The 15067-nt window shown below is 41.5% G+C and overlaps 1 protein-coding gene across 5 annotated transcripts in view; it reads left to right on the top strand.

The window, feature by feature from the left end:
• Positions 1-15067, top strand: part of FBXL2 (F-box and leucine rich repeat protein 2) — a 67173-nt gene that overhangs the window by 41259 nt on the left and 10847 nt on the right. For 2 of the 5 annotated variants that reach the window (XM_054815277.1, XM_054815278.1), the window contains exons 10-15: positions 664-794; positions 4824-4884; positions 6352-6396; positions 8855-8911; positions 12708-12920; positions 13893-14002. In XM_054815277.1, the coding sequence (XP_054671252.1) occupies positions 664-794; positions 4824-4884; positions 6352-6396; positions 8855-8911; positions 12708-12920; positions 13893-14000 (615 nt within the window). In that variant the 3' untranslated portion in view covers positions 14001-14002. Of the gene's footprint in view, positions 1-663; positions 795-4823; positions 4885-6351; positions 6397-8854; positions 8912-12707; positions 12921-13892; positions 14520-15067 lie in introns of those variants that run through there. The other 3 variants (XM_054815280.1, XM_054815276.1, XM_054815279.1) reach the window with 2 other exon arrangements.

Raw genomic sequence — 15067 nt, 5'->3', positions numbered from 1 at the left:
TAGTACAAAACAAATTTGAGAAATGAAAAATCCTTTTTTGAGTTAAATCTTTCCGCTAAAGACAACTGCATAGGGTAGGGCAAACCTGGCTTTTCCATTACTCCTCCGTAAAGAATGGATTATATATAATTGTTTACCTGTAACTCTTGCTTTGACAATTATCTGGAAGTGAAGGATTTTTACCCTTGGGTGCTACTGTTGCAGTGCAAAATTAGTTGTTAGCTCTCCTGCTTTCAAGCTCTAAACTCTCTTTTGCACTGTTCCTGAACTTACACAGTCACTGGAACAAAAGACCTGAACTCTACAAACAAATAAGCAGCAAGCTATTTCACACAATGACAACTACGATTAAAAAAAAAAAAAAAGTGAAAATTGTAAACCAAAAGCAAAGTAAAAGAGGAAGATAACAACAAACAACTCTCCCTCTGTGCTTCAGACTGCCTTTGGGCAGTGCTCAAGATCTGTGGAAAAATACATAGATGAGTAGGAATTGTGTTGATTATCTTCAGTGTTATCAACAAATGTGGTTTCACAATGGTATTTTTTGGTTGAAAATCCACAGGTTGCTGTGTTTATATACAATGTGACAGTAATATGACTTGATTTTTGTTCTTAGCTGTTGACTTGATAATGAAGTAACTTCAACCTTCTTCTGTGTTGCAGCAAATTTCAGATGAAGGCATTGTAAAAATCTGTAGAGGATGTCATAGACTTCAGTCACTCTGTGTTTCAGGCTGTAGCAACCTTACAGATGCTTCTCTCACAGCACTTGGTCTAAACTGTCCAAGGCTGAAGTGAGTATGTCATGAGCGTGTTGTGAGTATGTCACGTTGTTACTGGCCTGATCTAAGAAATTCACTTCTGAAGATAATCAGCTGATGTCCACAGGTTTGATTTAGCTTTGTGTTGTTTGTGTTACCTTTGTGATCAAAACATTAAATTAGAAGTACCAGCTGAATATAAACTTGAGGGCTGCTCTTCTGTAGCTATCATATGAATGTAGTCCAGTGTATATTGAAAAAAACAAGAATATATGACAAATAAAACATGTTGAACCTAGCAGTTCAATTCTGTGCTTCTAGCTAAATATTTTAGGTACTAATTACAAGCCAGAAGAAAAGAAGATATAAAGCCCATTATTTTTTTTAAAGGTAAAGATATCTGTAGTTGTGTTGTGTCTTGTGATGTTTGTACTCTGATGTGGTTTTATGGAGTCGTCTGTCTTGCAAAAAAAAATAGCTAAATCATACCTGAGTATTCTATTTGCAGATTTTATTATAAATGTGTTTTTAATATGCTCTGCAGTACATCCTGGCATTCTTAAACTCTGATACAGAGTGTGCTAATGTCTGTGCAAGCACTGAGGACTGATATTTATGGGATATGTTTTGAGCGATAGGAGCTTATCAGTTAAAAATAATACAAAGTTTTACATTGGTGTAATTTGCGCTAACATATATGTTATGGTGGTATTCTCAGAAGTGGGGACAGCCTCAGCTTTAATAATGAAGCTCAGTCATGCAGCAGCTCTCTGGTTGTAGAGACATATAATACTTCTTGTAAGGTCTAATTTTAATGTAAATTAAATCAAAACAAAAGCTTTCTGGATGACACTAAATTGTCATTTATGACAGGAACGTGCAGGTGTCGTAACTTGTTATACTTCAATCACAGATAAATGGAGGAAAGAGTAGATTGTGAAAATTAGGGGAAGCTACATTGAAATGCCAGTGTGCAACATGCTGTCACGCAGTGTTCCTTTAGCTGATTGAGTGAAAAAGAGCTTTTGTTACTGTAGAAAACCCATCCTTAAGACAATTCCAGAGTGTCAGTTGCCTTCATGTAACCATTCATAGTTAGAAGAGTTTACGTGTGCCCTTGTTTGGGGCTTAGGAGTCTTCTGACACACTTAATTGTGTTCCTTAGGACATTGTGCTGTTATTACTTGGTTTTTTCCATTATTTCTCTCATTCTCTCAATTCACAGCTCAGATTGGAAATAAAAGGAGGTCTGAAGTGCTTTTAGTTGTGCATTTCTTTCCAAGGGCAGTACAACTGTAGTAGGAATTGTTTTGACTTTGGTAGGTAAACTGTTAGCCCCTGTCTGTGCCACAAGGGGGAAGGCGTCTGCTGTGCTTCTCCTTTAATGAGGAACATTATAAGGAAAAAATGACCCTTTGCAGTGATTACTGCAGAGGAGGATGTGATGGAAGGAGAGATGATACAGCTGGTTACATCTAGACTTTTGACATCATGTATGGAAAGTCCTTGATAAAAATTATGTTCGAAATCAAAGGGAAATGTAATTCCATACTTGTTTGTACCTTCTGAATATTTCTATGTTGACTATGAAAGAAAAGTTTCCTGCCTCTGTTGGATGTGCTGGCCCTGTCAGGAAGCTTTTGAGTATTTTCTGTGCTGTGCTAATCTCACTTCACTTCAGGGTCTTGGGTGTTCTACTGTGCCGCTCTCCTTGACAGTGCTGTGTTCTGCAGCTGTTACCACTCACAAATGACATCTCCTTGAAAAAAACCTCTAAGCTTGTCAAACTCCCTTCAACTGTTTTTCCCCCTACATCAAGACATAGCTGTCTCCTCATCCCTTTTTATGTCTGCTCATTTAAGTGCTTGATACCTTCTCTGTTTTTCTGGTTTAGCACTTTTTAGTCTTAAAATACTAGTAGGTGTTTTGGTGAGGCTTATCGAGAAAAGCACCCATGAACTTTGAATGTCTTTGTCTAGGTGGGACTGTGAAAATTAGGATCAGATTGCCTTTAACCCCACCAATGTTCTCTCCCACCTGCTGCTAATTCAACAGAAGTAGGGAGGTGCTGTGTGCAGAGACACTCCAGGTGTGCCCAAAAGACATCTGTAGACAATGAATGCAACTGTGAGGTCTGTCTCAGAGAACATTGCTTTATAAGAGTGAGGAATCTGCTCTCAGATATCATTTTGCCTCGTCAGCTCCTACCTTAGGCATTTTGTCATGAATCCCTGGATAGGAAATAAATGTCAGCTGTATCTGGAAAAAGAAGAGCCCTATGTAATTAAGTACGATCACTAAAAGAAAGCAAAAAATTAGAACTTTGCTCATTTTCATGCTGACCAGTGCCTTCCCACCTGTTTGTCATACTGGGACCTGATTGATGAAGCATGTGTGTATATATAGCTCACTCTCCCCATTCTGCTCTTCTGACCGACTGCACACCCGATTTCAGGAAGGCTAGAGCTGCTGGTCTTCTGGTTTCTTACTCCCTGTTCCCACATTCTTCAGAGCTTTTCAACTAGATGTGCAGTAAGTAGCATCCCCACCTCTTTGTACACTATGGATGTTGTTTCCCCCTGTCCTCTTTAAAGTCAGAAATGTAATTGGGTTGGAGATTGGATGGGGTTGAAAGCAAGTACATGAGGTAAAAGGTAACAAATGTGACCTGAATCACGTTGGTTTTGTGGTGGTGGATTTTTTTCCCTTCCTGTCTGGCATCCTAGGTACTTTTCAGAGTAGCTGAGAGTATTTTATGGCAGGCTGCTAACTGCCCTCAATGGAGGGGCACAAAGTTGCTAAATGTGAGTCAGGAAAGAAAATCCAGAGGTGTTACAACCATCCATTTCAAAAGCAGTACCTGTCTTGTACGTCTCTGCTGGCTGTTCTTGAGTTTCCATCACACTTCTGAACTTCATTGAAGACCAGCACTCTGGAGGTGCTTATCAAGGCTGTAGCCTGTGGGGCTGCTTACCTTGAAGTTCAGCTGTGCTCTTGTTTGTGGCTTGGAAAAGATTGATTGAGCAAAGTCACAGTCAGAGCCCCACATCCTGTACCCTGGTGGGGTTGTGTTTTTCTTGTGCACACAGCATGGCTTTTCCCTTTGCACCTTATCCATGGAGAGAGTGCTTTCTAATGACCTCCTAAACCAGTGGAAGGATCTAGATGCCTTCAAGTGTTATGACAGCAAGAGGTTCTTCTGTCCATCTTGCCTTGCCTCCTCCCCCACCAACCCCAGTATAGGAGTAGTGTTTGTGGTGCTGAGTGGGTAAGTTGCACTTAGTTTGCGCTTCTTGTTGCTCAGTGCTGTGGTTTCCCCTTATTCATCTTGATACTTGCTCCACCTGCAAAGTAAAAAGTGTTCATTGAAAAAAACAGGGACAGGATGGAGGCCTGGTGTGTGTACTAGTGGTGCTGTTTGGGGCAACTTTTTTTTTGTCAGTACTGCTTCCCAGTACTTCTCAAAAGAGTGTTACATTTCTCTTTCCACAATGCTGCTGTTTTCTTTAAAGTTGTGTTGGTGTAGTTTGTTGTTTTTACTGCGGGCTCGGAGAAATGAAGCTCCTTGCTTTCTGGTAACTTGCTTCACTGTGTTTCATGCAGAGGCTCTGAGTGAATTTCTAGTAAGCAGTTACTCAGTTTTGCGGCTTCTCAACATCCTGTGTTTAAATAAGAGGTTTTAGATGCAGGCTTCATCTGCATTTTCCTTAACTCAGGGTTTATTTTCCCATATTTTTCCTCAGATAACACACAAGAAAACTTGAGCATTATGCTGTCTTACTAAAACAAGAGGTCAAAATGCCTAGAATTATGTATAATTTTTTTCCCACTAAATGTTGAGAAGATTTCAGGATTGAACTTAATCTGTTCTGTGACTATTAGAATCTTGTGATAAGCTGGATCAAAAGTCTGCCTAGTGCTTTTTAATTGCAAATTACTGTGAAAAATAGGCATATACACATTTGCTATTGGGAGCTTTAAGTTGCAGAAGACAGATTTGTATCTCAAATGCATTTGCTTTTCTCTATGTTAATATTTTCTTTAATATTTAAACTTTTCCAGGATTTTGGAAGCTGCAAGATGTTCACATCTTACAGACGCTGGTTTTACCCTTTTAGCACGGGTAAGGGTCATTTCAGAAGGTTAGAGCTCACCTTGTTTTCACTGCTGCTGGGCAGCTGTGAATTGATGTAGTCCTGCTGGGAGAGAATATGAGAAGAAGAAAAATAAAGTAGGAAGAAGACAGTGGAGGAGGGAACTAAAAAGTGATTTTATTTCTGGATTATACTTAGAGCTACAACTTGATCTACTTTGCAGTCTATCACTGCATTTTTCACTTTTTTCACCTCTTTTTTCTTTTTTTAGTATGTTTAAATTGGATTTATTATGCCTAACTTAACAATTCTAAACTTGTGTTATGTATTCTAGCCAAATTTCCCTGATAAAGATGACAAATACCTTTGTTATATTTGCACCCCAAAAATCACTGTATAATAGATTATTCTGAGCATATCTTGAAGCTAGAAAAATACTTACAGCCATACATTGTAAACTATAAGCACTTGTGCCCTGATTCATGCTGTAACTGTGTAAAGTAAGCATATAGATTGTATAAAATGCTTTGTTAGACTTATATGCTTGCTGGTTTAGGAAATCCGAACACAAAAATAATACTCTGTAAACAGGATGTTTAGTGCGAAAGAAAGTTTGGGTTTTTTCTAGTCACAGTGGTTAAACTGAGTGGTTTTCTAATCATTCAGCACTACCGCCTTGGGCTTTTGGTAGTCACCTCAAGCCTGCTTCTGGGACCTGCAAGTTAAACCATTTTTAACTATGCCTGTAAAGAACAGGTTGGGGCTTTGGGCTGAGCCATTGCATCATGTGGTCTGCTGCAAAGTCACAAGGTTACATTATTTTCTTGAAATTAGTTGTGATTAGTCATTGAAAGCACTTCTAAAAACTTGCTAAGGATCTCTCAGAATATTGGGAAAGTTGCTTGGATAAATGTGAAGTGCAGCTTTCTCCCAGCCGTAAAGTGGACCCTATTTTAGTATTTTCAGCATTCATTAGCAAAGCAAATTGTTTTTAAGGCTTCTTTCTAAAGAATGATGGGGAGGAGAGATGTTTCACAGGCTTAAGTGTGTTTCAGATTAGTTTGATGCAGGTTGATGTAAGCAGAAGTTGGATTCGTCTATATGCAAATCAGTTACCTTTTAGTGCACAGGCTGTAAATACCATAGGTTTGAATTGCAATTGACCCCAAGAGGGAGAAGGGAAGCAGGGGTGAGTGAGTACTGATCACATACATACTGTTCCAAACCTTAGAGGGTAAGGAGGAGAAACTTCATTTAGTAAGAGAAGAGCTGAAAATGTAGAGGTTTGAGGAGGAGATGTTGTGTTGCTTGTGGATTTTTTTTTTTTTTGGCTATTTTTTGTCCTTTGATGGTGATCAAATACTTGAAGGGATTTAGCTCACAGTTTCCTCTTGGAGGCTATACTTTCCCATATTATTAGTCCTATGCATGATTTTATGTCTGTATGTTCTTTAATTTCATCTTTTCTTTATCTGTTTGTTTTCTGTTTAATTTAGAATTGCCATGAGCTGGAGAAGATGGACTTGGAAGAATGTGTTTTGGTGAGATTTAATATGAAAAGGAATATTGAACATCCAGTGTAAGAATGCAGTACCAATAAGTACTTTCAGTTGAATGTGCTTTGTTTTTTATTAATAGTGCTGTGTTTATCATAGAATCACAGAATGGTTTGGGTTGGAAGGGACCTTAAAGATCGTCTAGTTCCACCCTGCCCTGCCATGGGCAGGGACACCCTCCACTAGACCAGGTTGCCCAAAGCCTCATCCAACCTGGCCTTAAACACTTCCAGGGATGGGGCCTCCACAACCTCTTTGGGCAACCTATTCCAGTGTATCACCACCCTCATCGTAAAAAATTTCTTCCTTATATCTAATCTAAATTGACCCTCCTTCAGCTTAAAGCCATTACCCCTCGTCCTGTCACTACACTCCCTGATAAACAGTCCCTCTCCAGCTTTCCTGCAGGCCCCTTCAGGTACTCGAAGGCTGCTATAAGGTCTCTCCAGAGCCCCCTCTTCTCCAGGCTGAACGATCCCACCTCTCTCAGCCTGTCCTCATAAGAGAGGTGCTCCATCCCTCTGATCAGCTTCGTGGCCCTCCTCTGGACTCCCTCCAACAGCTCCATGTCTCTCCTGTACTGGGGCCCCCAGAGCTGGACGCAGTACCCCAGGTGGGGTCTCACGCGAGCTGAGTAGAGGGGCAGGATCACCTCCCTTGACCTGCTGGTCACACTTCTTTTGATGCAGCCCAGGATACGGTTGGCTTTCTGAGCTGCAGGGACACATATCTGGGTCATGTTGAGCTTCTCATCAACCAATACCCCCAAGTCCTTCTCCTCAGGGCTGCTCTCTCTCCATTCTCCACCCAGCCTGTAGTTGTGCTTGGGATTGCCCTGACCCAAGTGCAGGACCTTGCACTTGGCCTTGTTGAACTTCATGCTGTTTGCACGGGCGCACCTTTCAAGCCCGTAAAGGTCCCTCTGGATGGCATCCCTTCCCTCCAGCATGTTGACCACACCAAACAGCTTAGTGTCGTTGGCAAACTTGCTGAGCGTGCACTCAATCCCACTGTCCATGTTGCTGACAAAGATGTTTAACAGTGCCAGTCCCAATACTGAACCCTGAGGAATGCCACTTGCCACTGGTCTTCACTTGGACTTTGAGCTGTTGACTGCAACTCTTTTGAGTGTGACCACCCAGCCAATTCCTTATCCACTGAGTGGTCCATCTATCAAATCTATGCCTCTCCAATTAAGAGACAAGGATGTCATACAGGACAGTGTCAAAGGCTTTGCATAAGTCCAGGTAGATGATGCCAGTTGCTCTTCCCTTATCTACCAATGCTGTAACTCTGTCGTAGAAGACCACCAAATTTGTTAGGCACAATTTGCCCTTAGTGAAGCCATGTTGGCTGTCACCAGTCGTCTCCTTATTTTCCATGTGCATTAGCATAGTTTCCAGGAGGATCTGCTCCATGATCCTGCCAGGGACAGAGGTGAGACTGGCCTGTAGTTTCCCAGGTCTTTCTTTTTTTCCTTTTTAAAAATGGGGATAACGTTTCCCCTTTTCCAGTCGGTGGGAATGTCACCAGACTGCCATGACTTTTAAAATATCATGGACAGTGATTTAGCAACTTCATCCACCAGTTCCCTCAGGACCCGTGGATGCATCTCATGAGGTCCCATGAACTTGTGCACCTTCAGGTTCCTTAGATGGTCTCAGACCTAACCCCTCCCCTGTGACCAGGAGGACTGATGAAAAAAATACCTGCTCTCCAGAGTCCCTTACCACCACTCTCAGGGCTCTGTAATCCTCCTTGGTACTCCTCAGACTGCTCCTGGCTGTATCACTGGTGCCCTCTGAAACAACAGCAGCAGATAATAGTCAGTGGACTGCACGAGGCTTGGTAGTCTCTCAGTGACATCCCTGATCCGAGCCCTCAGTAAGCAGCACACCTCTCTAGACAGTGCATCAGGTCGGCAAACGGATGCCTCGGTACCTCTCAGAAGAGAGTCGCCTACTACTGTCACCCGTCGCCTTTTCTTAGTTGTTACATGAGAAGCAAACCGGGCTGCCTTACTCACTTCCAGCATCTCCCCTGATGTGGCGGGTCTTTCCTCTTCAGTCTGCAGAGCGGTGAAGCAGTTCTGCAAGGGTGCCTCAGGCATTGGGGGAAGTCTCTTCCCCATGATGGTCCTTGCCATTGCAAGCTTCCGATCCTCTGCATCATTGACCTTTCTGTGTGTGCCAGGGGGCAAGGGGGAGTTTTTGGCTATTTGGCTGTGATGCTGATAACGCCAAGGTCGCTCGGTTGTTTGTAGTAGTAAATAAAAATAATTATTGAGAAATTCTATACAAGGAAATACTTGAAGAGCAACAGATGATTGAGTGTTTTCCAGAAATAACAGAACCTTCATCTGGTAGAGAAAGAGATATCTTTTTTGAGGGTTGGCTCTCCTACTGTCTGCTGCTTATGATTGTTTGGTTTCTTTTATTTCTAGATAACTGACAGCACATTGATACAACTTTCTATACACTGCCCTAAGCTACAAGCATTGGTAAGTTTAACTCTTCATTCCTGAACTTTAATACATCCCCAAACCCACGCACATACACAGCTCCTGCAGTATAAAAACAGGCTCTTTACTCTGTAGCTAGAAAAAGTTCCTGATGTAGTATGGTACTGTGCAAAATATATGCAAGTTTTGTAAGTATTCTAAAAGTAGATTACTCCTAAAATATTTGCATGTGTTGTGTGATGGAAAAAAAATACCAAATCAATACGTAATAACCAGAAAGTTTATTTTTTATGGTTGACATCCTTCATATTTGATTACTTAGTTCAACTTAGAGTACTCAGATCCTTTATTAGATACTCTTAACTGTTCACTAATGGTTTTCTTAGGGAGTATGACACTTTACATAAACAAAACCACTCAGTGAAGATAAATGTAATCACTCTGTAGTCAGTAGGTAGTTTTTTCCCAAGGACTACATTTATGTAGTAAATTATGGAAGGTTCTTTTGACCTAGACTTTTTGAGGGCAATTGGAGAGGCTTGAGATGCCTTCAGTGGTCTACCCTGCTTTTACTGTATTTCAGAGAACTGTTTTCTAGGGAGTGGTTGCTTAGATCTTTCATAATGTCAAAAACAATTTCGGGTGACATAAATTTGGCTGTTCTTCAGTTAAAGTACTCCAGAATTACTAGACTGTCCTTACAACAGGAGCTCCTGTATTTAGGGCCAGTTGTCCCCTAAGTGTAGATTTATTATGTACTACTTCAGATCTACGTGAGAGAACCAGTAGCTCTATAATCTGTTCTTAGATGGGATTAAAGGAAGGTTTGCTGCTTCATTAATTAAATTGTGGTATGATTAGTAAGTGTTACTCATTCAGTGTTACTAAGGTAGTAATATGAAGAGAGATGGCTTTTAAAAAGGAGCTTGTTCACTATTTTTTTATTGTTGTTGGTTTTTATTTTTGTTTATTGTCTGACCTCATTTCTGTACCATGATTCTTAACGTTAAGTCAAACGAGTTGTCAGATGTGGAGCCGTTTATGTGGGACGCTTTCTGTTCTGCAACAGATATGTTCTTGTATTGTAATCCCAATTGTAACCAGTACTTGCAAGGGATCTTTCGTACCAGTTCTGTCAGTGCTTTACCAGAGATATCATAAAACCTCCTAATTTCCAAGTGTTTTTCTGAACCTCCTCCTGTTTGCTGGCCTTTGGGTGTTAGCCCACAGACAGGGAAGCGTGGCATTGATAAAATAACATACCTTTTCTAAGGGAATCAGAAAAAATGATATTTTTTTTTGTTGATGTATGTATCCTGTGTGTGGCAAGGATAACTACTCAAAGACTGTGAGTTGAATGGTGGTTGCTGAGAGTTACAGGGAAAGGAAGAACAGACTAGCAGGTGCCAAATATCCTACATGAGCTAATCTTGAGGCTTCAAATGTGAAATCATGTACTGTTGGTGGAAACTCTTTTGTGGCTGTGCTTTACCATATGTTTAGGGTGTATTTTCAGTTTAAATAAATATTTTGAAGATGCAGAAATCAACTTTAAATTTCTTTCTTGGTGTTTGGAGACTCAGTAGACAGTGGAAATAAGCAAAAGTACTGTTAGACCAATTATAACCAACTGCTACATCTTCATCAGTATCAGAGTACTTAAAGCCTTTATTACTGGACTTGAGAAGTAATTTCTGGTGAAAGTGTTTAACACTTGTACATTCAGATTATTAGAGAAACCGTAAAATACGCATTTCTGGAGATGAGAAGACAGTTGAATTCTTCAGTTATGTTGATGATATTGTTTCTTACTGTCACCCCGTATCATGCCATATTTGATTTATACACAGCATTTAATATGTATTAACAAGAAAAAGAATTTTACCATCTCTTTTTGCTCTAAAGATTTCAAGTAATTCTCCTTTAGTACAGAGTATGTCTCATTTGGCATATTTGTTTTACAAAGTTCTGCGAATTCAGCTGTACATCCTGTGTTGTCCTTTCAGGACCAAATGCAGTGTGTCAGGAAAGCTGAATTTTATAAGCTGCTTACTTCCTGGGATGGAAAACTCTTAATTAGCCAGCAGACCACTGCCGTAGCTGATGGCTTCACATAACCTCCTGTCCTTCCTTGAAACAGCAGGGCCATTATAAATGTTCTTTAACCCTGCAACTGCTGGTTGTTTCCAGGCTGTGAGCCAAATCAAATGCTCAGAACATGTACAGAAAGTAGGTATAGGAGAGAACTTAAGTCTTTAAAGGGTTGATAGACTTGCAGAATATAAACGTGTTATAAGATAAAACACTCTTGGTAGGGGTGAGCACTTCATTTCTGTTGCCTTTTGGAGACAGTGTGTGCTAGTTGTGTTGTGTGGAGTTACTGCCAGCTGCTCGCACTTGGTGAATGAGTAACATGGGTGTCTCCCCATCAGACTCAAGGGGAGTTGCAGACCTGTCTCCCAGCCTCTTCTTTGGGTATGTGTTCATCCTGTTGAGCAAAGGAGAGGGGGGGCGGGGGGAAAGTAATTGAGGGGCAAGTTGTTCTAAAGGCAGGACAGACTCCACGTGTCTGATAGCAGGCAAGAAATGCTTGTGACTCTAGCTAGGGTAAAACAAGGGTAAGCTATGGCTGGTAGTTCTTGGGCTTCCTTGTCAGGCTGAAATAAAAGATAGATGTGATGTACTGAGTGAAGGGTTGCATATTTGGGATTATTGGCAGGAGGTATTTTTGAACGCTAGTTAGCTTGTGACAAGTTAAAAAGCATTTTTAGATTGCTGCAAGGTTTTCTTCATCAGTTACTGTCTGGGGAAAAAAAAAACCCAAAACTTGTGGTAAGGAAACACTACTTCAAAACCAGTCACCACTAGACTTAGGTACAAGTACAGGCAAGGCACGGGGCTGAGCAGAAAGCAAAGAGCTACCTCAGAGCCGAGGGCGAGAGGAGTAGAGTTCATAGATCCTGCACGTTTCTAGTGCAGAAGACTTGAGAGCGTTCATTTCAGTGGTGACAAAGAGTGGGTTTTAAGCCTCCTTTGAGGAAAGTCTGTTTCCTGTTGTTGTCATCATCATTGCTTCTCTGAAAGTCATGAATTCCCTAAAGGAACCTGGAAACTGCTTTATGTGGTGCTCCTGCCCGAGATGCTGCAACTTTTTCCATGCTCGTGAAATTCAAGGGAGTAAAAAAATATGCTGAAGAGGAGCAGAATTTTTTTGTTTATTATGCTGACTGTTGCAGAAAAGACTTGCTCCTGCAGCTGTACAAGATGTTTATTATTCCTTGTATGTACAGGCTGAGGTGCTAAGTGCTCACAGTTTTCCTGAAATCATCATTTGGCAAATCACTTCAGTCTGATTGTTCTTTATCTGTGTGGACTTGCACAGGCTTTTGGTCCCAGTGGTACGTATGAAAACATGGTAGCTGTGAAAACAGTAATTCCTGTCAGTAGAGCCTTGTCTAGTCCTGTATGTTCTTGATCATCCTTTAAAGTTGTCTTCCATTTCTGGCACGGCACATGTGGTATTGGCACCCATCGGTAATGGAGGTGCATGACAAGTGAAACAGAATTCCCACATTTGTAGAGAGCAGAGGGGCCTGAGGGGTTTGCCAGTGATGCGTATTTTGGGACTCTACTTGTTTTGAAGCAAAGTTCAAGTACAGCTCTTCTTTTGTGATGTAGAGCCTTTTCTTCTGTTACTCTTCTGGATTTCAGCTGTATATTCTTTATAACTGTTTAACCACTAGAGTGAAGGAAGTTGAAGAGGACTTCTGATGTTTAGAGGATCGAGTAACTTCAGACTGACTGTTGTCATTAACTGTTTGCCTCTCTGTTTTAGAGCTTATCTCACTGTGAATTGATCACCGATGATGGGATTCTTCATCTGAGCAACAGTACGTGTGGTCACGAGAGGCTGCAGGTACTGGAGCTTGATAACTGTCTTCTCATCACTGATGTGACTCTGGAACACCTGGAGAACTGCCACAACTTGGAGAGAATTGAGCTGTATGACTGTCAGCAAGTCACACGAGCTGGAATCAAACGAATCAGAGTACGTGTTTGCTGACTTGTTCGGGTGGGAATGCCCAAGCTGTCGATACTGCTTGAGATTGTATGAATCCTGCAGATGTCCCAGGCAAGGGAAGGTGGAAAAACAGAGTCTGAATATCATTCCGTTAGATCCCCATCTCTAGGGACGTAATGTAGCTTTTCTATATGAGCAGCAATAATTGTCTAATTCTGTTTATTACTTACGACACTTTTGCTGTTGGATTGATGAGTACTTTTCTTCTGTTTTCTGTATCTTTTCCAATACAGGCTTCTATGTTTTTAGGATTGTGTAGTGGCATTCTTTAACTCTCCTAAAATAGACAATGTACAGAGTCAGTAGCAAAACAGCTGCATGGAGATTTCAGTTAATGGGTTGTAGGGCTGTCAGGCCCGGGAATCCAGCCAGGATTTCCTCCGTGTACCTCCCCCATTAGGTCAGGGACCGCCAACCTTGAGGTGCAGCAGTTTAGCCTTACTGTTAAACTTTCTGCAGTTTCCTATCCCAGATTTCTGTTCAAATGCTTTTGCAATTGGAAAGCTTGTCCCTGGTAGTGAGGGCAGGTGCCCCGTTCTATTCCGTGCTGCTTTCTAGGATGAGAGAAGCAGGCAATGTGGGAGACGAGATACAGACAAGTCTGTCTTTGGTAGCCAGGGGTCCATCTCTCCCCGGCAACAGAGCACACGCCTCTCTCTTGACAGGGAGCTCTCTGGGCTGATCGGTGCTTTATTGGGGAATAAGCGGGAACCCTGAGCAGATCATTGTGCCCAGACGTTAGCTGCCTTAGCTGGATGTGACATGAGAATTACATGTCAGGAGAAGACAGCTTGGCTAGTACCAAGCATATAGATGCTTTCCTTTTAGCTAGCCAACCTTAACAAGAGCTGACTTGTTGGCAGTAATTGAGGTGTACTGTTGCTTTTTACTCGCTATGTTTATTTCTCTCCTGTTACAATGCCGACTTTTCATCCACAGGCTCATCTACCTCATGTGAAAGTTCATGCTTACTTTGCTCCAGTAACTCCCCCTCCTTCGGTAGGAGGGAGCGGACAGCGCCTCTGCAGATGCTGTATTATTCTTTGACAGTAAGTGCAGCCACACAGAAAAATTTGTTGTTGTTGTTGAAAAGAACAGGACTGCAAGTCAGCAGAAGGAGTTGGTTTCTGACAGTTCTAATGGTGGTGTTTGGTCATCCAGTTTTGTGACAAGAAAAGCATTTATTTTTTTTCCCAGGTAAAAATCTTAACGTAATGTGCAGCTGTGGATTAAGTTGGTGATGCTTCGGTTTGTGTTTGTTAGTAACTCCTTCCTTCTGTTGGCATGAGAACTGAAGTACCCTGTAAAATGGGGGGGGGGCATTTCAGCATAGCAGCTACTTGGTGAAAGTTCCTGACACTTGGAAGTTAATTTGCATTTGTAAGCACTATTCAGTGTGAAGTTCTAATGTAACCTGGGGCTCCAGTCCCTCACACCAAGGAACTCAACAGGTTTAAGGACAAATCAGCTTTAGCAGATGTTGACCAAAAAAAAAAAAAAAAAAAAAAGCAAGGTAATCATGAGCTCTTATAGCAAAACAGCTTATACTTTTCCATGATTCAGCTTCATATTTAATTACCTAACAGGACATAATAGGTAACATCAAAAGGTAAGATAGTACCTCAAGATAACGATATAAATAGAAATAATATTCAAGTTCTTGAACTTGGTTCAGTTGAACTATGTATTAGTTTAAAGCTTGCCCATCACTGAAGCACGTTTCACACCCGATGCCATCAGCCTTTAAAAGGTGTAAAAAGTCCACTGTGGTAGAGCTTGTGCACTCTACTGTAATTGGCCGCCACACTTGCACATGGCGTTTCAGTAAGCGCCATTCCCATGCATCCTCAGTTACCTTCTCGGTTGGTAAGGGAAGGATGCAGCGGTTTTAGAAAGGAGGGGTGGGAGTGGTGTTATTCATGCTTTTCTACAGATGAAGCATGGAAACCAGGTTCGGTTACAGGAATGCTGATGGAGTAGGGAATTCAAGTCAAGCTGTTTGTCCGACCCGTTTTAGGGACACAGCAAGCAGATGGGCAAATCAAGCTGTAGGCCAGAGTTGAACAAACCAAACCTATGGTTTTCAAATGTAGAAAGCCAAACTCTTCACATTT

This window comes from Grus americana, chromosome 2 (assembly GCF_028858705.1).
Source record: "Grus americana isolate bGruAme1 chromosome 2, bGruAme1.mat, whole genome shotgun sequence".
NCBI lineage: Eukaryota > Metazoa > Chordata > Aves > Gruiformes > Gruidae > Grus > Grus americana.
This window is presented reverse-complemented; position numbering and strand designations above follow the sequence as displayed.